The sequence below is a fragment of the Nomascus leucogenys genome, chromosome 19 (genome assembly GCF_006542625.1).
Source record: "Nomascus leucogenys isolate Asia chromosome 19, Asia_NLE_v1, whole genome shotgun sequence".
NCBI lineage: Eukaryota > Metazoa > Chordata > Mammalia > Primates > Hylobatidae > Nomascus > Nomascus leucogenys.
In genome coordinates, this window is record NC_044399.1 from 9,113,302 (window position 1) to 9,139,985 (window position 26,684).

Here is a 26,684-nt window from a genome sequence, read left to right on the forward strand (position 1 = left end):
AAAACTTCTGGAATTATTCACAACAGTAAAATTATGACCAATTTATAGTCCTAGGACATGGATTGCAGAAATCTTTAAGACCATCCATAAGAAATGGCTTTCAAACTTATTTGAAATCAATTTGACATCACAACCCACTTTTCATACATGCATAAACTGAAATTGGTTTCACAAAGTATTATTTCCCTTATAACATGCTACATATTTTCCCTTCTATTAAAAACGTTGGCTGTCACTCATGAAGTTTGTTACCAGTTGGTCACGACTAGAGTTTAAAAAGCACTGATAAATTGCTTCAAAAAAAAAAAAAAAAGGCAACATAACACAGTTGCTAAGAGTACCAACTTTGAAGTAGGACTGCCCAGGTTCAAATCCTGACACCGCTACTTGACTATGAAGCCCAAGTCCTAGGTCATGTCACTAACTTTGATGCTTCAGTTTCCCCCTCCAGAAATCAAGAGAAACCTAATAAAACTTTGTTATCAAACTGAGTTTTATTTGTGAAGATGCCTAAAAAACATGCCTATTAAGGAGTGAAGATGCTGACCCCGAGATTCCACGTAGCTTGCCAGTGAGTGGGAAGCTTGGCCCGGGCCCCTGGCTGATGGCCTTTCCACTATATTGCAGCATTGAGCATGCAAGTAACATTGATTATATAAGGGCCTTTGGTGTAAAGCATGTAAAGTAAATGTGACAAGCAATGCTGGACGATAAATGCTTATTTCCTTACTTTCAGAAAGTAACTAGAGGGCTCATGCCTTAAAAAAAAAAAAAAAAAAAAAAAAAAAAAAAAAAAACTTACCAGATAAATATGAACTAAAGCCTTCATTTTCTGAGTGGCAGGGAAAAAAAAATAATTTTCATTGAGAATTCTTTTTGATTTAGCCAGTAGAGATTGAGATTTGGAGTTATTTGCCTCTGATTCTTGTCTAGTTTCAGGCCAAACACTAGCTAGTTGCTAGGACCTTGGGCAAGTCTGCGGTCTCTTTGGGCTCATTTCTATCATTGTAAGATGAGAGTTAGGCCCAAGATGTTGTAACATTGCCCCTTTTGAGGTTTTCCCCAAAGGGCAAAACTGACAGACTAAGGGGAAAGTCAAAGAAAAGAAAAACAAAAATCATCTCCAAAGATGCTAGGAAAAAAAAAAAGGGTAAATAGTGTTATTTACTTGCCACAGTAACGATGGTGAAGCACTCACAGCAGGCAATAGTGGCACAGAAATGAACTTGGTATGGCGTCTTGAGTTCAACCTCTAGTTGGCTACTTAATAGACACATAAATAAATGTTTTTGTTTTAGGACAGGGTCTCACTCTATCACTGGGGCTGGACTGCAGTGGTGCAATCACGGCTCATCACAGCCTTGACCTCCCAGGCTCAGGTGATCCTACCACCTCAGCCTGGGAAGCAGCTGGGACTACAGGCGTGCATCACCATGCCTGGCTAGTTTTTTTGTAGAGGCAGGGTTTTGCCATGTTGCCCACTGGTCTCAAACTCCCGGACTCAAAAGATCCACCTGCCTTGGCGTCCCAAAGTGCTGGGATTATAGGCGTGAGCCATGGCACAAGGCTCACATACATAACTTTGAGCTAATAATTTCATTTTTTTTTTTTTTTTTTTTGAGACGGAGTCTCGCTTTGTCGCCCAGGCTGCAGTGCAGTGGTGTGATCTCAGCTCACTGCAAGTTCCACCTCCCGGGTTCACGCCATTCTCCTGCCTCAGTGTCCCAAGTAGCTGAGACTACAGGAGCCTGCCACCATACCCGGCTAATTTTTTTTGTATTTTTAGTAGAGGCGGGGTTTCACCGTGTTAGCCAGGATGGTCTCGATCTCCTGACCGCATGATCCACCAGCCTTAGCCTCCCAAAGTGCTGGGATTACAGGCGTGAGCCACTGCGCCCAGCCATAATTTCATTTTTTTCTGATCAGATGTTCCGTCACTTAAGGGCACTTGAGATGATTAAATATGAATGTGCATAGTACATGACCAGGTATCCAAAAAGACTTCAATAAACGTTGGTTCCTTCTAACTAAAAGGGCTGTATAAACATGCTAAAGTGTTGCATAGCCATTTTTTGAGACACAGTTTCATTCTGTTGCTCAGGCTGGAGTGCAGTGGCGCAATCACTGCTCACTGCAGCCTCAATCTTTTGGGCTCAAGCAATCCTCCCACGTCAGCCCCCTGAATAGCGAGGACTACAGGGGTGCACCACTATGCCCCGCTAATTTTTGTATTTTTTGTAGAGACGGGTTTTGCCATGTTGCCCGGCTGGTCTCGAACTCCTAGGCTCAAGCGGTTCACCCACCTCGGCCTCCTGGAAGTGCTGGGATTACAGGCATGAGCCACAGTGCCAGCATAAAGTGGCCAGCATAGCCACTTTAAAATGAAGTTAAGGAGTAAACTGGCAAGTTTGCCCCAAATTGGATTTCATGATGATCTTCACATCTACATAGTGGTGTCACTTAACAGGAGTATGTTCTGAAAAATGCCTCGTTAGGCGACTTCGTCGTTGTGCAAATATCACAGGATGTACTTACACAAGTACATGGCAGAGCCTACTACACACCTAGGCTATGTAGTAAAGCCTAGGTTCCTAGGCTACAAACACGTACAGCACGTTACCGTACTAACTACTGTAGGCAATTTCAACAACACTAAATATTTGCTAAACATAGCTAAACACAAAAGATACAGTAAAAATCACTGCTGTGTATGCAGTTCTTGCTACATGTAAACTGTTTAGCTAACATTAATTCCAGAGAAGGCAAAGCTTACAAAATACAAATTCTACATGGGAGAGTGATAGAGATATAAGGCAGAATTAAACATGCAAAATTGCGGCCGGGCACGGTGGCTCACGCCTGTAACCTCAGCACTTTGGGGGGCGAACGTGGGCAGATCACCTGAGGTCAAGAGTTCAAGACCAGCCTGGCCAACATGGCGAAACCCTATCTCTACTAAAACTACAAAAATTAGCCAGGCGTGGTGGAGGGCACCTGTAATCCCAGCTACTCAGGAGGCTGAGGGAGGAGAATCGCTTGAACCCGTGAGGTGGAGGTTGCAGTGAGCCGAGTTTGTGCCACTGCACTCCAGCCTGGGCAACAAGAGTGAAACTCTGTCTCAAAAAAAAAAAAACAAAAAAAAGTAAACATGCAAAATTGCCTTTATTAGTTTAAAGTGAAAAGTCTTTCTAAACCATAAAGAATGATTGTTACTTTTAAAATGTATCTAATAGGCCGGGCGCGGTGGCTCACGCCTGTAATCCCAGCACTTTGGGAGGCCGAGGCGGGCGGATCACGAGGTCAGGAGATCAAGACCGTTCTGGCTAACACCGTGAAACCCCGTCTCCACTAAAAATACAAAAAATTAGCCGGGCGTGGTTGCAGGTGCCTGTAGTCCCAGCTACTCGGGAGGCTGAGGCAGGAGAATGGCGTGAACCCGGGAGGCGGAGCTTGCAGTGAGCCGAGATCGTGCCACTGCACTCCAGCCTGGGCGGCAGAGCGAGACTCCGTCTCAAAATAAATAAATAAATAAATAAAATAAATCTAATGACATGAACCTACAGTGAGACTCATCATTGGACAAAAAGTCACATCTGTTCCTGTAATAGGCCTAATATTTCTGAATGACTGACTCAACTCCTAAAAATTAGCCCATCTCAAAATCAGTGACCAAGATTCCGAAATTATGTTACTCTTCAGCTGCAGTTTTTATGCATCTTTAAATGGCCTTCCTAATATTCTCACCATTTTTTAAGAAGTCTCTACTGATACATATTTAAGCTACAAGGTGAGTATATTCTACCAACCGTGTCAAAAGAAAACTTACTCATCTTCTTTGCCAACCAAAGATTAACAAATGAATGTACAAATACGTTGAAATAAAAATCTCTCGATTCTATTCTCGTCAGTTAGAATGCAATTTAAAAAATTATTTTGTTATTAATATCTAAATGCCATTTTAAAGAAAAAACTGCCAAGTTCTAACTGCAAAATAGGTGCAATATTTAAAATTTCTGATCTCAGAAAGTAATTTAAAAAGTTAAAGACAAAGCTGACAGATTTAAATCCTCCCCCCACCCCAAAACTTTTACTTACACTCTTCCTCAGGAAAGGTGTCCTCTCTCCTACTGAGTTCTTAGCGGTGTTCTATATCCTCTTCCTCTAGTGCAAGGAAGCCCAAAAAGCAGTCAAAAGGAGATACCACAGGCTGAGCCTGCTTTTAAAAGATGCAGAGCTTTTCTAAAGCAAGGAGACGTTTCAAGTTGGGACTAAATGTTGAGAATAATTTACTTTTTTTTTCTGAGACAGAGTCTCACTCTGTCACCCAGGGTGGAGTGCAGTGGCGTGATCTCCACTCACTGCAACCTCTGCCTCCCAGATTCAAGTGATTCTCCTGCCTCAGCCTCCCAAGTAGCTGGGATTACAGGCCTGTGCCACCACGCCTGGCTAATTTTTGAATTTTTATTTTCATTATTTTTTGAGACAGAGTCTTCCTCTGTTGCCCAGGCTGGAGTGCAGTGGCGCAATCTCAGCTCACTGCAACCTCTGCCCTGCAGACTCAAGTGATTGTCCTGCCTCAGCCTCCTGAGTAGCTGGGATTACAGGCATGTGCCACCACACCTGGATTTTTTTTATATTTTTTTTCCCCCAAGACAGAGTCTTGCTCTGTCACCCAGGCTGGAGTGCTGTGGCATGATCTCAGCTCACTGCAACCTCTGCCTCCCAGGTTCAAGCAATTCTCCTACCTCAGCCTCCTGAGTAGCTGGGATTACAGGCGCCCACCACCATGCCTCACAATTTTTTTTCTATTTTTAGTAGAGATGTGGTTTAACCACGTTGGCCAGGCTGGTCTTGAACTCTTGACCTCGTGATCCACCCACCTCGGCTTCCCAAAGGGCTGGGATGACAGGCGTGAGCCACTGCACCCAGCCATTTTTTTTGTATTTTCAGTAGAGATGGAGTTTCACTATGTTGGCCAGGCTGGTCTTGAACTCCTGACCTCAAGTGATCCACCTGCCTCAACCTCCCAAAGTGCTGGGATTACAGGTGTGAGCCACTGTGCCCAGCCTAATCTTTCTATTTTTAATAGAGACAGGGTTTCACCATACTGGCCAGGCTGGTCTCGACCTCCTGACCTCAAATGATCCGCCCGCCTCAGCCTCCCATAGTGCTGGGATTACAGGCGTGAGCCACCGTGCCCGGCTAGAAAATAATCTATTCTTTAAGGCCACTTTGGTAACATAATTCATTACTCAGCACATACCATTTTACTGGTCTTAAGACATGATCATTTTCTCCCAATTCAAAATGTTATTTTTACTACGATTTTTATTTAAAAAGTAGTGTCCTGATTTAAATTTTGGGGTACCAGAGTCCTATTGAATTCTGCCTTTTCATTTCCCCTTAGAAAACAAGTATAGGTCAGGCGCGGTGGCTCATGCCTATAATCCTAGCACTCTGGGAAGCTCAGGCAGGTGGATCACCTGAGGTCAGGAGTTCAAGACCAGCCTGGCCAACATAGTGAAGCCCCATCTCTACTAAAAGTACAAAAAATTAGCCGAGTGTGGTGGCGGGTGCCTGTAATCCCAGCTACTCGGGAGGCTGAGGCAGGAGAATCGGTTGAAACCAGAAGGCGGAGGTTGTGGTGAGCTGAGATCGCACCACTGCACTCTAGCCTGGGGGACAGAGTGAAACTCTGTCTCAAAAAAAGAAAAGAAAAAAAAAACAAGTATAAATGAAGCCTTGTTTCATATTCACATTTTAAGATCAGAAAGAATCTTACGTAGCTATTTTTTCAGATTATCTTCTGACTTAAAAATCAGTTCTCAAGTCATTCGGTCTGTTATTTTACTGAGATTGGTTAGTAAAATAATAGCCATTGTGATCCTATAAAACCAAAATTATTTTGAACTCACTAAGACTGAATGCTTACAAACAGAAGCATAGAGTCCCCAACAATTTTTTGACTTTACAATGGTGCTTAAGTGACAGGCATTCAGTAGAAAGCATACTTCCAAGTACCCATACAATCAATGTTTTTCACTTTCAGTGTTCAACAAATTACATGAGCGATCCAACACTTTAGTATACAATAGGCTTCATGTTCTTTGATTTTGCCCAACTGTAGGGCTAAGTGTTCTGGACACATTTAATGTAGGATAGGCTAAGCTATAAATTAGTTCATTAGGTTGGGTGTATTCAATGCAGTTTTGACTTAGTATTTTCAACTTACAATGGGTTTATCAGGGTGTAGCCCCATTTTAAGTTGAGGAGTATCTGTATCTGAACTCTTAGATTCCTTTTGAATATCTACTGAAGCACAATTCTAATAACAGCCAAGGCACTCACAATCACATAATTAACTTTGCTAGTTTTAAAATGTCCACTTTATTCCATATAACACTTAACCAGATATCATTTACATCTGAGGAAGAGATGGCCCATGAGACTGATCTGTAGTAAAACACTCTTAAGAAATGCAGTCCAATTTTATACATTTCCAGGCATCCCTAGACAAGTGTGTCACAATGCACAATGCAGAAATATAGGTATCACTACTACATTTTACATAAAAGGGAAGTATCAATAAACTTTAGAAAGTAGTAAATTCACCTGTCCCTTAAAATATGGGTATGCAATTGTTACAAAGCCATAGTAAATGGTTTATAAAATGTACTTTTATTTTATGTTACTCTGCTGTTACATAGGGCATAACATTTTCACAAGGCTTTTTTGGGACTACAGTCAATGATTAGCAACACACAATAGTGGTCCAACTCTCTAAATAACAATCACTAGACAAACTGGACACCCTCTCACATGTGCACAAATCTGCATGGAAAAGTACTAAAGTTTTAGACTTGGACTTGTGTACTTTATTTCCCCTTTCTAGTGTATTAAGAAATGACATGCACTTTAATTTGCCAAAAGCAATGCTTGTATTCTGGCAGCAACATGCTACTTCTATCACATAGTAAAGTGAATACCAGAACTACAAAGGCAGGAGGTGTAAGTGAATTTTTATTGGGAAGGGAGGTTGGCAACTTAAACAGCAGCAAATAAAGAGTGAATAAGGAAACTCCCTGTTGCCACAGATACACAGGACCTCCTTATGTGATACAGGAGCCATTTCAATTTGTGACCCCTAGACAGAGACGGCAAGTGCTTTTCCATTCAATCTAATACTTCCAGATTCCTACTAAAAAGGAATACATTAAGAGCATGGAAAAGTTGCTTATTGAAAGGAAACCCCTGAAGAGTAAGGGAGGGAATGTAGAAATTAAGAAGTTATGTGGAACACTCTTTAAATTGTAATTAACTACATTTTCTTATTTTCACAGTAATACAAAACACAGTCACTTGCAGAACTGGTTCAGATTACTTAAATACCAGATACATTTTTAGTCCTCTACATAAGTGTTTGGGAGTTACTTATGTTTATATGAAATGAAGCTATTAATACTTTTCTACAGCAGTACTGCACACCAGGAAGGCCAAGACAAACACAAATCAAGGAATGAAGTTTTCCCAAAGCTGCAGTGTGAAAAGACTATAAACAGTTGATTCCATACACATGAATGGGTTTCTTTGCTATAGGAAATCCAAGTGGATAAGGAATGGAGATGTGTAAAAAGGTTTCTTGAAAGAAAGAAGGATGACACCCTGTATGGATTTAGTTTTCAGCCCCTTCTGCCGCATCACATTCTTCTCCTGCACTGTCTGATGTCCAAAGCTAGAAAAAGAAGAATCATATTAAGTTACTATTTCTAGATTAGGCAATTACACTAAGTATTATTGTTATATCAAAATTAACTACAAGAGTAGTAAATTCCTCAAACAATGGAGATCTTGACTAAGACTGAAGTTCTCTCTCAAAACCCCAAAGACCATCATCTTCCCAAAATACATCCTTGCAGACCTTTCACTATGCATTTACAAAATGACATACACATATATGCCACTACAGCATGGTTTTATAGCTTCCTTTTTATTTAAAAAGCATTTGGCCAGGCACAGTGGCTCACGCCTGTAATCCCAGCACGTAGTGAGGCCAAGATGAGAGGATCGCATGAGGCCAGTTCAACGGCCTGGACAGCATAGCAAGATCCCATGTCTACAAAAAATTTCAAAAACAAAATTGGCCAGGTACGGGGTGGTGTGTGCCTATAGTCCTAACTACTCAGGAGGCTGAGGCAGGAGGACTGCTTGAATCCAGGAGGTTGAGGCTGCAGTGAGCCGTGATTACTACGACACTGCACTCCAGCCTAGGCGACAGGGTGAGATCCTGTCTCAAAAAAAAAAAAAAAAAAAAAAAAAAAAGTAACTTTTTAAGAAAGGCACTCTACTTTCAGAATAAGCAAAGTGATAGTCTTAGAATTTAATGCTGTCTCTATTCCCAGCAGCCCAATGCTCTTCTTGAAAGCACTACTGCAGTATTATTACAGACTAATAAAGCAAAATATTTTCACAGGGAGGAAAAAGCCGCAATCATGGTTAACAATTTTCAAGTGTGTGAAGGGCTAAACTATAGGAAAAGCAGACTTACTTTGTGTTTCTCCAAGAATTAAATAGGAGTGGGTGATGGAAGCTACAGGGAAGCAATGTGTGCATGTATAGACAGGGTTCTTGAATTAGACAGAATGTTAAAACTAAGTGGATCTTCCAGGATCTCTCTAATTTTAGGACAGAAAGATGAAGTGAAGAAGAGAAGTCATTATTTATTGACTATAATTGCACTTTATTAGACCAACAGCAAGACATTAGTGTTAATTTCAGAAAAGCTAGAATCTTACATAATCCTTAGGTTATTATGAAGACACTAAAATAAATAAAAACAAACAAAACAAAATCCCCCAAAGACCTGTCTCCGTAATAGAGGAAACAAAACAAAACCAATTAAAAGACAGTTAGCTCCAAGGTATACATCTGGGAAGAGGTATAACTGCCTAATTTGCTCTTCCTCTTTAGAACTATTTGCTGATCCCCTCACAACCACAGGCACTTCTCGTGGCTAGAAATGCAGGGTCTTCATTCCCCTTTCAGTGGATTCGTAATTACCCTATTCAGCAAAATTGAACAGACATGGTGCTAATATTTTTAAAATCCTATCTAGTAAATGATAAAGCACCAAACTAGGGGGCTGGGAGGACGAGATTTATATTAAAAGATTTGTTCCCTTCTTTTTCCTTCTGTGAAGTCTAAGATCTTACCTATCAAATTTACTTGAACCTACAAAAGAATGTTAAAGTAAAGCTTAAGCTGTACTTTTTCTTGATTACTTCATCATTTGCCTATCTAAGAAGCGGGGAGAAAAAGACAAACAAAACAGAAGCTTTTGCCTAGAAGCAGAGAAGGAGTAAATTTAGGTACAGGTTTACTCCCTAAATGCTTGTAGAACATCATGCACAATTCACAAAGTAAACTTTTATTAGAACAAGGTACTTCATGTGCTTTTAAGAAAGCCTAGATATCTAGATAGTCCCTAACTGGCTATAGCTGATTTGCCCCAAAATATTGAAACTTTTTAAGCTCTCTTTATTAACATAATTTATCAACATCTTCATCCCAATGAAACAGTAATATTAATATTGAGTTCCTATAATGTTAGTATCTTCTGAGGAAGGTCTGATAAAATGCCTATTCAACTTGAAAAGCTGCCTACAAAATAATGTTCGTCCCATAAAATACTAACACGTATCTCATACTTTCAGCTCTTACGTATCTGCCCTAAAAGACACAAAGTCCAAAATAAAATATAAATACTTTGGTTTCTGAAAAGGAAATAAAATTAAAAGACTAAACAACTCACTGTTAGGTTGTCTCTAAGCAACTGCATGATGAGGGTGCTGTCTTTGTATGAGTCTTCATTCAGTGTATCAAGTTCAGCAATGGCCTCATCAAAAGCCTGATAAATATTAATATCCATGGTAAAATATGTGCATTGACAAAAACTGGTTATTCTACAATTACAAACTATTTTTACAAAATAAGTGAACACCCACCTTATGTTCTACCATCAACAAACTCAACAGAACCATTCTCTCACACTCTCAGTTTAAGAACTTACGAGTATGACGGGAATTTTATAAACTATACATTTAAGTAAACAAGCATGTCTTGGTTCTTTCACAGGACAAAGGAACAGCAGCAATGCTTTAACATACTTCTTTCCAATAAGAAGTAGTATTTATCTGTACAGGGTCCTCTTTATTCTCTCTCTCGTTTTGAGCCACTTTGAGGAATGTGGCTAATGCACAGCTATTCTAGTGACCAAACCTGGCAGGCATGACTTTCTAATCTTTTATGTTTCCTTCTTAACATCATTTATCCTTCTTTGATTACTCTGCTCAGTATGCTCTGTAGGCACATCACTGCTTATAATCATAGGGTAGAGTAAGGTGTCAGGGGCAGGAGTAGGTAATCATGATGGGAAGAAAAAGAGATTTCAAAGTAAATACAGTAGAAATCATCCCTGGGTTTCCAAGTAAAATACTTATAAATTAACATACCTGGTATCTCAAATAACTATAGCTAAAGTAGGTATTTCCTGGACCCACATCTTACCGTTTTAGCCAGCGTGCAGGCAAGCTCTGGGTTATTAAGAATCTCATAGTAAAATACAGAAAAGTTAAGAGCAAGCCCCAGGCGGATTGGGTGTGTGGGTTGCATCTCTTTCTTGCTTATATCAAATGCCTCTTGGTAAGCTCCTTGGGAATTATCTATCGTTTCTGTGAAGAGCAAAAAATAAGAAGCGCAGTATTAAAAATAACCATCCAGTACATAGTACATTAGCAACTTGAACATATGCTACTAGCTCTTGGTAGAACCAAGATTCTTCTCTGTATGGGTCTTTTAAAATCACAGTAGCTAACAAAAAACATTATTGTGGCCAGGCGCGGTGGCTCATGCCTATAATCCCAGCACTTTGGGAGGCTGAGGTGGATGGATCACTTGAGATCAGGAGTTCAAGAACAGTCTGGCCAACATGGCGAAACCCCGTCTCTACTAAAAACACAAAATTAGCCTGATGGTGGGCATCTGTAATCCCAGCTACTCAGGAGGCTGAGGCATGAGAATCGCTTGAACCCGGGAGGCGGAGGTTGCAGTGAGCCAAGATCACACCACTGCACTCCAGCTTGGGCGACAGAATGACACTGTCTCAAAAACAAACAAACAAACAAAAACAATATTGTGTATTGGGTATTTAAGAACTTGTTTATGGCCAGGTGCAGTGGCTCATGCCTGTAATCCCAACACTTTGGGAAGGTGAGGCAGGGGGATCACTTGAATCTGAGAGTTCAAGACCAGCCTGGGCAACACAGGGAGACCTTATCCCTGTCTCTACGAAAAATAATAATAATAAAAAAAAAATAGCTAGGCATGGTAGTGCGTGCCTGTAGCTCTAGCTACTTGGGAGACTGAGGTGGGAGGACCCCTTGAGCCCAGGAGGTTGAAGTTGCAGTGAGCCAAGATCATGCTGCTGCACTCCCAACCTCGGTGACAGTTTGTCTCAAACAAACAAAAAAAACAAAAAACCAGTTTAGAATGTTGCTTACATATAAACACCTTAATGGAAAAAAACATGAGACATTATAGTAAATCAGACTTTTTTCTATCCCTAGGATAAAACTATTTTCTTATTTTATGCCTTTTAATTCTATTACTTGGAAATGCAGCAATTAAAACGAATTTGACTGGAAGGGGTGCAGTGGCTCACGCCTGTAATCCTAGCGCTTTGGGAGGCCGAGGCGGGCAGATCACCTGAGGTTGGGAGTACGAGACTAGCCTTACCAACATGGAGAAACCCCGTCTCTACTAATAATACAAAAATTAGATGTATGGAGTGGTGATGCATGCCTGTAATCCCAGCTACTTGGGAGGCTGAGGCACGAGCCTCACTTGAACCTGGGAGGCGGAGCTTGCGGTGAGCCAAGATCACGCCATTGCACTTCAGCCTGGGCAACAAGAGCAAAACTCCGTTCAAAATTAATAATAATAATAATAATTTGACTGGAATACCCTTTCCCTAAATAATGTAAACTTTACAAAGATCATCGACACCAAAATCTCTATTTTTCTGATTTGGAGAAATACTGATTCTTAGCATCAAGAGGTATTATCTGAAAGGCAATATAAAAGTTTCAATACATAGGACAAAATCTGCTCTGACCAGAGTTTGATTACTGGCCTAATTAAAATGTTACTCTCCCTTCAAAAAATGTTCAGTATTACCAACACTAATCTGATTATACCCATGTTTCGAAAAGGGTAGTTTTCTGTATGAGGCCACTGGCCTATTACAGCTTTAGAGATACTGACGTAAGAGATTAAGCTATCCCTTTATGACCTGAATTATGTTCATTTTCCTTCCTCTGAAATGGCACATTTATTGATCTAATCCCTGACTGGCACAGCCTGCATGCAATAAGAAGTTCTTGCAGCCTGGCAAATTAGGAAGCACCAGTGTCTCAGCAATTAGGCTATAAAGACAGCCTATCTACGAATCCCAGACTATCAGAATGTACACAGGACTACGTGTGAGACCTGAAAGTGCCAATGAGCTCCTAAGGGTTAAATCAGGTTAAAGCTATAGCTATGTCTCAATCTCCCAAATACTTCTCTTTGGCTTTCTGATACTTAAATGTACAGTTCCGTGCCAGTATCATGTCCAATTCTGGTTAGAAATTACACATCAGTAACAGAATAATTAAGTTTAGTATACAGATTTTGTTATAGCAAGGTGTAACAGTTTCTCAGGTACAAGTTCTCTTTATATATTCAGTTACACTGATATTTAGGATGGCAAAACTCTCATTTTCAGATCATAGTAACTATCTGTAGGGGTATATCTTTGTAGACAGGGCAAAATTAAGAACAAAATAACAAACTTACTGGAAAAAATAAGGAACTGATACTTCTACTACCTAGAACTTGATAAATTTGGTAGCAAGCACATACACTAAATTTAATGAGATCTATGTTATATTCAGCTGCCAGTATCCCAAGAGACATTCACTGCAAATAAATTCACTTCACTTTTTTATTATCAAGTTAGGCAATTCGGTCGCTTTTTCCCATATCCATGTTTTCTATGATAGTCTAGGTTAAAAAAAAAAAAGGTATTTAATACTAGTATCTATTTTTATGACCACTACTTGATTAATCAACAATTCCTGTGTATTTAACCTTCTCAAGTAAAACCTAACCATATGGGTCATTCAAACTTACTGTGAAGTTGGAACAAGTTACACACCAGCAATAACACACTCATTTCACCTCTCCTCAGAAATTTGATTATATGTAATTAGTAGTCAATGTTATGACCCCTTAAAATAGACGATAATGAATATGACAAACAGAAAAAGCCTGTTTCCACGTTCTGTATGTAATTTCAAGTGATCCAAAGTTTTAAGGCATAACAGAAAGGCCATGAGAAATGCAGAATCACTCATAAAGTTTACACAAAAAACTCTGGAGCTAAAAATATAGTGAACCAAAATTCTAAAACATAAAAGATGAATCCTGTTTTAAATAATACCATATGCGATTATAGAGTTCACAGATGAGCTTAATTTCTTTAAAGAGAATGTGATGTAAATTTATAATCCAATTTTCATTTTTGAGAACACAAGGTAATACTAATTTTCTTGATATACGTTCTATTATTAAGTCACAAACAGCCTGAAGACTACGTATACTGTCATAGGGTCCCATTTATCCCCATTTCTTTTTTTTATATTCTACTTTTGCCCATATAACAAATATACTTACGTTTTCGATCATCACCACATGCAACCTCAGCAAGGTACCGGAAGTAGTCACCCTTCATTTTCAGATAGAAGACCTTACTCTCTGGATTAGTTGCATTGGCTATTAAATATTTATCCAACAATTCCTGAAATAAATAAGACAGAACATCAGGCACTAAACTTCTGCCTACTGTGCATTATCATTAAATGATAAAACTTCTGCCTAGAGGGCATTTCAATCATTAACTACTACAGTAATACTATACCATACCAGCCTGGACTTGAAGCATGTGTTCTTAGAGCAGGGGTTAGGTTGTTGCCACTAGTTGCCCTGGGAGGCTTTAAATCATGTAGCCTACAGTTTCTTATGGTAAGGCTAGATTCTAGATTACACCAAACATTGTAATTTGAAACAGCCTGTCTGTTCACCCATCCATTCATTCAACAAACATTTACTCATACCTGCTAGGTGCTATAACAGATACAGAGAAGACTTAAAATCAGGCCCCTGCCCTCAAGAAGCTCACAGTCTGTAAGTACACCAACTACACACCAAGAACTAAGAAAGATGTGAATACGTGCTAAGGAAGCACAGAGAGAGAGTAGCTTTGCTGGAGATGGCCTCCAGTTAAGACAGGCTTCCCAGGGAGAGTATTTGAGGTGTCAAGAAGGAAAAGTAGAAATGTACCAAACAGAAAACAGGGATGTGCACTCATTTTAGGGAGGGGAAACAAAATGTTTAAAACATCAAGTACGAGGCAGAATAGTGCTACTCAGTGCCCTCTGCAGTCAAGTGTCCATCTAAAATGAGGTAAATACAGGAACTGAGAGTAAGAGGTTTAGAAACTTGCACAGCAATTTAAAAGAAGAATTTTAGGTCTATGAAATCTAATTTTTTTAAAAAAAAATTCTTGAGTATGTCTTTTGTCCCTAATTTCATACAAAGAAATATTCACTTCTAGTACACGGTGTGCTATGCCTTGGAGTATAAAAAAATCACAAAAGACACATACGATAGAAATCTTCTTAGATTCAATTTTTCTTGATGCTAGGTCATCCATTTAAAAACCTTTTTAGGGCTGGGCGCAGTGGCTCACGGCTGTAATCCCAACACTTTGAGAGGCCGAGGCGGGCAGATCACAAGGTCAGGAGTTCGAGACCAGCCTGGCCAACATAGTGAAATCCCGTCTCTACTAAAAATACAAAAAATCAGCCGGGAGTGATGGTGGGCACCTGTAATCCCAGCTACTCAGGAAGCTGAGGCAGGAGAATTGCTTGAACCTGGGAGGTGGAGGTTGCAGTGAGCCGAGATCATGCTACTGCACTGCAGCCCGGGCAACAGTGCGGACTCCGTCTCAAAAAAACAAAAACAAAAACAAAAAAAGCCTTTTTGTATTCAATATTACAAAGCAAAATGAAATTCTCATAAAAATGTTAAGATACTAATACTAATACCTACTTCATTGGTTTGTTTTGAGAATAAAACCAATAACAGATGTCAAAGCCTGGAATAGTGTCACGTGTTAAGTGCTCAGTAAATGTTAGCTAGTATCAGTCTAGGTACACAGTTTGAAAAGCACTGCTCTAGGAAAAGTGAAACTAGTGAACGTTTTAAGGCAGGGAAGAGAGAAGATCCTTTTTAGATTTTGGAAAAATAACCACAGATACGATCAGTTAATATTATATAAAAATACCATCTATGATACCAAAGTGGCAAGTCTGGAGAATAAACAAGTAAGGTTGAGTCAAATTCACGTAGTTGCTAAAGAAAAGGAAGGCTGTTTATAAATTTTAAAATACACAATTCTAACCAAGAACTTTCTTCTTGTTTATCTGACTAAAAGTGGTCTAACAAAATGCAATCACTGCATCCATCATCCATGGTTTTTTTTTTTTTTTTTTTTTTTTTTTTGAGACAAAGTCTCTGTTGCCCAGGCTAGAGTGCAGTGGTGATTCTCAAATGATTCTCCTGCCTCAGCCTCCCGAGCAGCTGGGACTACAGGCGCACACCACCACGCCCAGCTTACTTTTGTATTTTTAGTAGAGACAGGGTTTCATCATGTTGACCAGGCTGGTCTCAAACTCCTGACCTCAAGTGATCTCCCCACCTCGGCCTCCCAAAGTACTGGGATTACAGGCGTGAGCCACAGCTCCTGGCCCGTAAGTTATTTTTAAAGAAAATAAACAGAGGCTATGTACAACAGCTCATGCCTATCATCCAAGCACTCTGGGAAGTAGAGGCAGAGGCAAGAGGACTGCTTGAGAGCCCAGGAGTTTGAGATCAGCCTGGGCAACATAATGGGACCCTGTCTCTACAAAGAATTTTAAAAAAATTAGGTGTGGTGGCACACACCTGTAGTCCCAGCTACTTGGAAGGCTGAGGCAGAAGGAAGGCTTAAGCCCCAGGGGTGGGGGCTGCAGTGAGCCATGATCGTGCCACTGCATTCCAGCCTGGGAGACAGAGCAAAAGAGACCCTGTCTCTAAAAGAAAAAAACCAGAAAAACATTAAAAATCCTTTAATTTAAAAAATATTTTAAATAGATTATATATATATATATATAGGGCCTGAGGCCAGAGGAAGTTAAAACACACACACACACACACGGCCAGAGGAAGTTAAAACACACACACACACACACACAAAATTAGTATAAAATTATGTATCAAAGTCTCAGAGGTTCATGCATTATAAAAGTGATGAGTATCAAAGCTGTGGCTCAAGTTGGAAAGTTGCTGAGCCAGGAGTGTGGCAACAGAGGTCATTAGGGCCACACCCAAACTAAAGGCAACTGTGACAAGTGCTGCTCCAGCATCACTACACTCTAACTGTAAAAACAACAGACGAATCAGATTTTCAGAATTTATTGTGCTCAACATCAATATAATTTTAATAGTTTAATAAACTGAGACACTCGAATCTTAAAAAATTGTATTACTTTAACTTTTTCCTCTATTACCATTTTCATGTATTATGGATGACTTTCAATTTAAAAACTATTTTTATGAACTGAATTTAGGGTTGTGGTGGAAGGAGGGGGGTAGGAGGCAATAGTGAGATAGTCACAAAAAAAGTTCTAGATCTCAAACTGACTCAGTCATTGGTATCTTTAAACGAGTGGATTCTGAGAAGTAGTATCAAAGAAGGCAAACATAGTATTTATACCGAGAGAAACACCACCTCTGCCTGTACCCACACCAAGGAACTCTAATGGAAAGTAAGATGCCTCTCACTTTTCTTGTTCTTCCAAGTGAGTCAGTCAGTTACAATGAAATTCCACAGGATCTCCGAAAAGGTGCCAGCTCTTGTGAAGATATTATTTATAGTCACAAAAAAAGCTACTCAGTACCTTTAAGACCTAGTGCTCTGTTAGCTGTGGTAGATGTGTAAGAGCAGGGGCTGAGAAAAGTCTGACTAGAACAAGCGCTTAGGGTGAGGAGTAGGGAAGAGAGAAATTTCCATTCTAGCACTAGTCTCTCCTGAGTCACTCATGCTAGATGTGTGGGTGTTCACAAGGACTGTGGACAACGGGCCTTCCAAGGATTCAGAAAGCTGCCAAACAGCTACTGCATTCATTACAACACAGCCACTTATGAGCTAACCTTTCCTTTCTAAAATTATTAACTTTGACTACTAGTTTGCATATAGCCATTACGTATGATTTACAGTGTTGGGCTTTTATAAAGTGACTTGGGCATTACTTCCATCCTGGAGTTTCAGCCAGGTATCATGGTTCTTTGTCAGATGCCACTAGCTCTCTGTGAAGGAAACAACAGGTACAGAATAATTCTGTCTTTCCATATACTATCAGTAGTAACGATGTATACTTCAGCTCAACTAAAAGACATAATGGATTCTACTTCACGTCTTTCCCAAATAATCAAGTCTGTATCTGTATTATCAATACCAAATATTATTAATACCAGATAGAATATAGCCTATAAATGTATTTTAAAATTATTGTAAAAAACACAGATCAGAGACCGAAAACCCCAAACTGACACATAACTCCCTGAAAGTCTTTCTCAGAAGTCAGGAGGGAAGGCCAGGTGCCGTGGCTCAGGCCTGTTATCCCAGCACTTTGGGAGGCCGAGATGGGTGGATCACTTGCGGTCAGGAGTTCGAGACCAGCCTGACCAACATGGTGAAACCCCATTTCTACTAAAAATACAAAATTAGCTGGGCGTGGTGACACACACCTGTAATCCCAGCTATTTGGGAGGCTGACACAGGAGAATTGCTTGAACCTGGGAGGCAGAAGTTCCAGTAAGCTGAGATATTGCACTCCAGCCTGGGCAACAAGAGCAAAATTCCATCTCAAAAAAAAAAAAAAAAAAAGTCACCAGAAGCGAGTATAGTTAGATGTTCCCCCACTGACTTCTTCTGTACGTTATTCTTATCAATTAAGCAGGAGCTCCCCCTTGTAAACTCGTTAGCAAATTTTATTATCTTGGGAGTTTTGGTGGGCTAAGATTGGAGGTCCCTCTGGTGCTGACAGTGTTACCTGACTGAGGGTAAAACGTGGATGGTAGTGTGTTCCTTTTTGAGAATTTGAAAAATAAGAGGTCAATGTACTACCCACAATAAAAGATGAACTAGTAATTTTGAACACTCTAGACCAAAGAAACGAGGAAAGTGAAAGGAAAGAATATAAGTTATTACAGAAGTTGCTTTAGGAAATGCTAAAGGAACTCAGAAGAAGTTTAATCTTAGAAAAACAGAATGGGAACAATAATAGACTATAACACAAAAGGTATAAAGAATCATATAAGAAATGAAACTGTCAAGAAATAATACTAATGCAAATTTAGGATAGTAACTATTCCCCCTTTCCCCCACCCCCATATCTTAGGGAAAAAAGGCTTCCAGAAGAACATCAAAACCCCCATACGATTTTCAAGAGTTAACTACTGTATAAAACAATCCTACTGTCACTTCAACCGCTTTTTCAAAATAATTTATTTCAGTGGTAAAATTCTGTAACACTCAACAAATTAATCTTCCAATTCTAAATTCACTTATAAGCGATTTCCATTTTACAGACTAAATAAGCTACTCTTGTCTCTCATTAAGCTTATTATGCTTATCTATAGGATTGATTTATTTAAGAAAGAGTAGGTAACTGTTATGAAGAGCCTTAAAATACATACAAAATAACAGGAAGCAAAAAAATGTTCTAAGTAGAAGTTTCATTTTCCTAATAGTTTACTGAGGTTCATTGGCAAACACACCATTAACATGCTGAATCTCTAACTTTAGGATACATATATCAGTCATTATTTATATATTATCAGTTAGCCAGCATATTAATAGACCCTAAAACGGAGCATTTCTAAGAAAGATAAGGCCAAATCTAAGCTAGAGATTTTTTTTTTCCCCTTGAGACCAAGCGTCACTTTGCCAACCCAGGCTGAAGCGCAGTGGTGCAATCTCAGCTCACCTGCAACCTTCGCCTCCCAATTCAAGCGATTCTTTGGCCTCAGCCTCCCCAGGTAACTGGGATTACAGGCACCCGCCACCACACCCAGCTAAGTTTTGCATTGTTAGTACAGATAGGGTTTCACCATGGCTGGTCTCGAATTCCTGACCTCAAGGGATCCGCCCTCTTCAGTCTCCCAAAGTGCTAGGATTACAGGCCTGAGCCACAGTGCCCAGCTTAGAGATTTAATCAGTAAAACAAAAAAGGGACAGAGTAACTCTGTGTTATGTATCAGAATATATGAGTTTTAGAAATTAGATTATAATTTGTGGAACTAACTTTTATACTATCGTTAGCTCTATAATCTTGTAGGAAATCACACCTTCTCCATGTCTCTCTCTGTAACTGTGTAATGAGACTATTACGATCTAAAGGTCTCTGGTCTCAGAAACTACCATTTTATGACTATACCTGCTAGAATTAAATCTCATAAAGGATTTGTTGCCTTAACCAAGGAGGCAGTGAATCACCTAAGACTTAATCCAAGTTGATTAATAACATCAGTTCATCTATGGAAATATTTTCAACCATTAATAAAAGGAATGCATTAAACAGTCAAGTGTCCTTGTGTTATTTTAAAATGTTACTCTAAGAATTGTTGGGCCGGACACAGTGGCTCACACCTATAATCCCAGCATTTTGGGAGGCCGAGGTGGGCGGATCACAACGTCAGGAGTTCGAGACCAGCCTGGCCAACACGGTGAAACCCCATCGCTACTAAAAATACAAAAATTAGCCAGGCATGGTGGCAGGCACCTGTAATCCCAGCTACTTGGGCAGCTGAGGCAAGAGAATCGCTTGAAATTGGAAGGCAGAGGTTGCAGTGAGACAAGATCACGCCATTGCACTCCAGCCTGGGCAAAAGAGCAAAACTCTGTCTCAAAAAAAAAAAAATTGTTAAGACTTAGAATCTAAGAATGATGAATCAACCCCATTCTGGTGCCCATGTTAAGTTCATTTTCAAAAAAATGAAGTATGGAATGAAGTAAAAATTTTCAGAGATAGAAGCAAACTTTTTTTTTTTTGAGACAGAGTTTCGCTCTTGTTGCCTAGGCTGGAGTGCAATGGCGCGATCTCGGCTCACTGCAACCTCTGCCTCCCAGGTTCAAGCGATTCTCCTGCCTCAGCCTCCCGAGTAACTGGGACTACAGGCATGCACCACCATGCCCTGCTAATTTTTTTTTTTTTTTTTTTTTTTAGTAGAGACAAGGTTTCTCCATGTTGGTCAGGCTGGTCTCAAAACTCCCAACTTCAGGTGGTCCGCCTGCCTCGGCCTCCCAAAGTGTTGGGATTACAGGCATGAGCCACCGCGTCCAGCCAGAAGCAAACCTTATAACCAGTGTGACTGATCCTATATGCTCTGATTTAGCAGACACCACACAGAACACATCAGTCAAACTCAAGTTGCAAAGCCTAATCAGATCCTTACATCCTTGTATCCCCAAGGTTAAAACTTTTCATTTAATCCTATACCAAATTCCAAACCTCTACAACTACATTTTAACAATGAAGTATACTGGAGGAGTAAAGTGACATGTGATCTGGCTGCCCAGGACCATTCCAGTTTAAGCCCACTGTCCTAGCAGACAGATCTCATTTTATTGTCTTTTGCTCTACTGCTCTTTTGCAGATACTGTGGTGTTTTTTGTTTTATTTTGTTTTTTTTGTTGTTGTTGTTTTTTTTTTTTTGAGACGGAGTCTCGCTCTGTCGCCCAGGCTGGAGTGCAGTGGCACAATCTCGGCTCACTGCAAGCTCCGCCTCCCGGGTTCATGCCATTCTCCTGCCTCAGCCTCTCCGAGTAGCTGGGACTACAGGCGCCCACCACCACGCCTGGCTAATTTTTTGTATTTTTAGTAGAGACGGGGTTTCACCGTGGTCTCGATCTCCTGACCTCGTGATCCGCCCGCCTCGGCCTCCCAAAGTGCTGGGATTACAAGCGTGAGCCACCGCGCCCGGCCTGTTGTTTTAACCAATTGAAGGTTTGTAGCAACACTGAATCAAGCATATCTATCAGAGCCAATTTCCACCAGCATGTGCTCACTTCATGTCTTTGTGGCACATTTTGGTAATTCTCCCAATATTTCGAACTTTTTGATTATTATATCTGCTATGGCAATCTGTGATCGGTGGTCATTAATGTTACTACTGTAATTGTTTTGGGGTACCACAATGCATGCTCACACAAGATGGTAAACTTAATCGATATATGTTGTGTCTGTTCTGACTGCTACAACAATGGGGTGCTCCCAATCTCTTCTATCTCCTCTGGCTTACCTATTCCCTGAGACACAAAAATATTAAAATTAGACCAATTAATAACCCTACAATGGCCTTTAATTGAGTGTTCAAGTGAAAAGATGAGTTACATGTCTCTTACTTTCAAAAGCTAGAAATAATTAAACTTAGTGAGGAAGGTATGTCAAAAGCCAAGACAAGCTAAAGCTGGGCCTCTTGTACCAAACGGCAATGTTGTAAGTGCAAAGAAAGACTTCTTGAAGGAAATTAAAAGTGCTACCCCAGTGAACACACAAATGATAAGAATGCAAAACAGACTTATTGATGATATGGAGAAAACTTTAAGTGGTCTGGGTAGAAGCTGAGGCCAGCCACAACATTCCTTTAAATCAAAGCCTAATCCAGAGCAAGGCCTTAATTCTCTTCAATTCGATGAAGGCTGAGAGAAGGAAGCTGCATAAGAAAAACTGGAAGCTAGGAGAGGTTGATTGATGAGGTTGACCAAAAGAAGCCACCTCCAGAACATAAAGTACAAGCTGAAGGTACAAGTGCTAATGTAGAGCTGCAGTAAGTTATCCAGAGATCTAGCTAATATCACTGATGAATGAAGGTGGCTACACAAAATACTGTATTTCTGATGTAGAGGAAACAGCCTTATACCAGAAGATGCCATCAAGGACTTTCATAGGAAGTCAGTATCTGGCTTTAAAACTTTAAAGGAAGGCTGACTCTTCAGGGCTAACTGCAGCTGGTGACTTTAAGATGAAGCCAATGCTCATTTAGCATTCCAAAAATCCTAGGGTCCTTAAGAATTATGCTGAATCTACTCTGCCTGCACTCTACAAATGGAACAACCAACCAAGCGTGGATGACGGCACCTGTTTACAAAATGCTTCACTGAATATTTTAAGTCCATTGTTGAGACCTACTGCTCAGAAAAAAAAGATTCCTTTCAAATTATAATCGTTCAATGACAATGCAGCACCTGTTTACCAAAGAGCTCTGAGGGAGATGTACAAGATTAATGCTGTTTTCATGTCTGCTAACACAAAACAACATCCATTCTGCAGCCCATAGATCAAGGAGTAATTTCAACTTTCAAGTGGAATTATTTAAGAAATACATTTCATAAGGCCATAGCTGTCAGACAGTGGTTCTTCTGACGGATCTGGGCAAAATAAATTGAAAACCACCTAGAAAGGATTCACCATTCTAGATGCCATTAAGAACATTTGTGATTCATGGGAAGAAGTCAAAATATTAACATTAACAAGAGTTTGGAAGAAACTGATTTCTACTCTCATGAATGACTTTGAGGACTTTAAGATTTCAGTGGAAATCTTCCACCTGCAGATGTGGTAGAAATAGCAAGAGAAATAGTAGAATTAGAAATAGAGCCTGAAGATGTGACTGAATTGCTGCAGACTCATGTTAAAACTTGAACAGATGAGAACTTGCTTCTCATGGATGAGCAAAGAAAGTGGTTTCTTGAAAAGGATCTACTTCTGGTGAAGATGCCATTAACACTGTTGAAATGACAAGAAAGGACTTAAAACACTGCATAAACTTAGTTGATAAAGCAGTGGCAGGGTTTGAGAGGATTGCCTCTGATTTTGAGAGAAATTCTATTCTAGCTAAGACGGCATCAAACAGTATCACATGCTATAGAAAAATCTTTTGAGGGCCGGGCGTGGTGGCTCACGCCTATAATCCCAGCACTTGAGAGGCCCAGGCGGGCAGATCACCTGAGGTCAGGAGTTCGAGACCAGCCTGACCAACATGGAGAAACCCCGTCTCTACTAAAAATGCAAAATTAGTCGGGTGTGGTGGTGCATGCCTGTAATCCCAGCTACTCGGGAGGCTAAGGAAGGAGAATTGATTGAACCCGGGAGGCAGAGGTTGTGGTGAGCCGAGGTCGCGCCACTGCACTCCAGCCTGGGCAACAAGAGTGAAACTCTTTCTCAAAAAAAAGAAAAAATAAAAATCTTTTGTGAAAGGAAGCACCAATTGATGCAGCAAACTTCACTGTTGCCTTATTTTAAGCAATTGCCACGGCCACCCCCAACTAGTCAGCAACCATCAATATGGAGGCAAGACCCTCTACCAGCAAAAAGATAGGGACTTCTAAAGGTTTAGACGATCAATTTCTTGGCAATTAAGTATTTTCTATTTAAGGTACATACACTGGTTTTTAGACAAAATGCTATTGTGTACTTCACAGACTACAGTATAGTGTAAGCATGACTTTTATACACTCTAGGGAACCAAAAATTTGTTGTGACTTGCTTTATTGAGATAATTCACTTAATTGTGGTGGTCTACAACCAAATCTGCAATTATTAATGCCATTTCTTTTCATTCTTAGAAATATCCCACTTTGGAAGACATTGTGTGGTCATCCTGTAGATAAGACATTAATATTATAATTCAGACTGGGCATGGTGGCTCACGCCTGTAATCCCAGCACTTTGGGAAGCCATGGCGGATGGATCACCTGAAGTCAGGGGTTTGAGACCAGTCTGGCCAACATGGTGAAACCCCGTCTCTACTAATAATACAAAAATTAGCTGGGTGAGGTGGCACACGCCTGTAATCCCAGCTACTCAGGAGGCTGAGGCAGAATTGCTTGAACCTGGGAGGCAGAGGCTGCAGTGAGGCGGGATTGCACCATTGCATTCCAGCCTGGACAACAAGAGTGAAACTCCACCTCAAAAAAACAAACAAACAAAAAATATTATAATTCAAAATTATTACTTCAATACATAAAAGGTAAAAAATGAATCATCCTGGTGTATGAATTTAACATTCATATAAAAGGTAATAAAATTTCCTTAGGCATGCACTGAGAACCACACACGTGATGCCATCCATAACTAAGAGCAGTTCTTAAGATTGTTTTTATTTTTTTGAGACAGAGTCTCACTCTATCACCCAGGCTGGAGCGCAGTGGTGTGATCTTGGCTCACTGCAACCTCTGCCTCCCGGGTTCAAGCGATTCTCCGGCCTCAGCCTCCTGTGTAGCTGGGATTACAGGTACCCACCACCATGCTCGGCTAATTTTTTTTGTATTTTTAGTAGATGGGGTTTTGCTGTGTTGGCCAGGGTGGTCTCGATCTCCTGACCTCGGGTGATCTGCCTGCCTCGGCCTCCTGAAGTGCTGGGATTACAGGCATGAGCCACTACGCCTGGTTGGTTCTTAAGATTACTAAAAACAAAAAGTTGTCTATATATCAAGGGAACAGATACTAATTCAGACAACGAACCATAATATTAACCTCATTAATGCCAAAAAATAAAGCAACTTTAGTAATGATACATTAGAGCTTTTACTTTTTAAATATCCTGTCCCTCCTCCTCTATTCAATTATCCTTTAATATAATAACTCCTGGCCAGGTGTGGTGGCTCATGCCTAAAATCCTGGCACTTTGGGAGGCCAAGGAATGAGGATCACTTGTAGCCGGGAGTTCCAGATTAGTCTGGGCAGCTAAGCATGATCTTGTCTCCACCAAAAATTAAAAAATTAGCCAGGCATGGTGCCTCATGCCTGTAAGTCCCAGCTACTTAGGAGGGTTGTTTGCACCCAGATGTTCAAGGCTGCAGTGACCTATGATCACACCACTGCACTCCAGCCTGGGTGACAGAGCAAGACCCTGTCTCAATAAATAAATAAGTAAATAAATAAATAAAAATAAGTCCTTTAATAATATTTTATGCCTCCTTAACTAAGTTAAAATGAAAGTAGTAGCTAATAATACACTTATGCATGTTTTTTTAAATAGTTACTCCCAAGTAGCTAGGAGTACAGGTGAGTCCCACCATACCCAGCTGTCTCGCCCAGCCTGGAATGGAGTGCGGTGCAGTGATCACAGCTTACTGCATCCTTGAACTCCTGGACTCCAGGGATTCTCCCACCTTAGCCCTACTATAGGCACGGGCTACCATGCCCAGCTAATTATTTTTATATTTTGGAGAGACAGGGTCTCATCATCTTGCCCAGGCTGGTAACTCCTGGGCTCAAGTGGTCCTCCTGCCTCAGCCTCTCAAAGTGCTGGGATTACAGGTGTGAACCACCATGCCTAATTAAAAAAAAAAAAAAAAAAAAAAAATATATATATATATATATATATATATATATATACACACGCACATATATATCTATCTGTAAGGACACAGTCTTGCTATGTTGCCTAAGCTGGTCCTGAACTTCTGGCCTCAAGTGATCCTCCTGCTTCAGCCTCCCCAAGTGCTGAACTTACAGGCATGAGCCACCTCACCTGACTAAGGAACACTTTTAAAATGTACATTTATCTCCTAAGGTATAAGGAACAAAGTAATTTTTAATAAAACAGTATTTTCAATAGGTAAACATTCATATACCTAAAGTATAAACACAATGTAGTCAGATATTTGCCTCTAAGAATCAACAACAACAGACAGCCTTAAAATACAGACTTACAATCTGTTCAAATATCATGAATGGCCTGACCAGTCAAGTTACAAGCAAAACAAAGTACAATTCTCCCTTGAATTTTTTTTTTTTTTTTTTTTTGAGCTGGAGTTTTGCTCTGTCGTCCAGGCTGGAGTGCAGTGACACGATCTCAGCTCACTGCAACCTCAACTTCCCAGGTTCAAGCAATTCTTCAGCCTCAGCCTCCCGAGTAGCTGGGATTACAGGTACACACAACCATGCCTGGCTAAATTTTCTAATTTTTTTTAGTAGAGACGGGGTTTCTCCATGTTGGCCAGGCTGGTCTCGAACTCCTGACCTCAGGTGATCCTCCCGCCTCAGCTTTCCAAAGTGCTGGGATTACAGGCGTGAGCCACCATGCCTGGCTTTCCTTGATTTTTACACAGTAGATGCATTCCTGGTTAATTCTGTATGTTATTAAAACCATAAAATAGGCCAGGCACAGTGGCTCACACCTGGTAATCCCAACACTTTGGGAGGCTGAGGCAGGTGGATCATTCGCCGTCAGGAGTTTGAGAGCAGCCTGGCTAGCATGGTGAAACCCCATCTCTACTAAAAATACTAAAAACTAGCCAGGCGTGGTGGTGTACGCCTGTAATCCCAGCTACTCGGGAGGCTGAGGCAAGGGAATCTCTTTAACCCAGGAGGAGGAGGTCACAGTGAGCTGAGATCACGCCACTGCACTCCAGCCTGGACGACAGAGTGACACTCCGTCTCAACAAAACCCATAAACTAAAACTTTGTCTTTAAATG

The 26,684-nt window shown here is 40.4% G+C and overlaps 1 protein-coding gene across 1 annotated transcript in view; it reads right to left on the bottom strand.

Annotated features, from left to right (window-relative positions):
• Positions 1–6,367: 6,367 nt before the first annotated feature.
• The window catches only part of YWHAQ (tyrosine 3-monooxygenase/tryptophan 5-monooxygenase activation protein theta), a 47,676-nt gene continuing 27,359 nt past the window's right edge, over positions 6,368–26,684 (bottom strand). Inside the window, exons 3-6 of the mRNA XM_012497666.2 lie at positions 13,771–13,894; positions 10,564–10,727; positions 9,809–9,904; positions 6,368–7,732 (exon numbers count right to left, since the gene is read on the bottom strand). Coding sequence (XP_012353120.1) covers positions 7,673–7,732; positions 9,809–9,904; positions 10,564–10,727; positions 13,771–13,894 — 444 coding nt within the window. The 3' untranslated portion in view covers positions 6,368–7,672. The remainder of the gene's footprint in view (positions 7,733–9,808; positions 9,905–10,563; positions 10,728–13,770; positions 13,895–26,684) is intronic.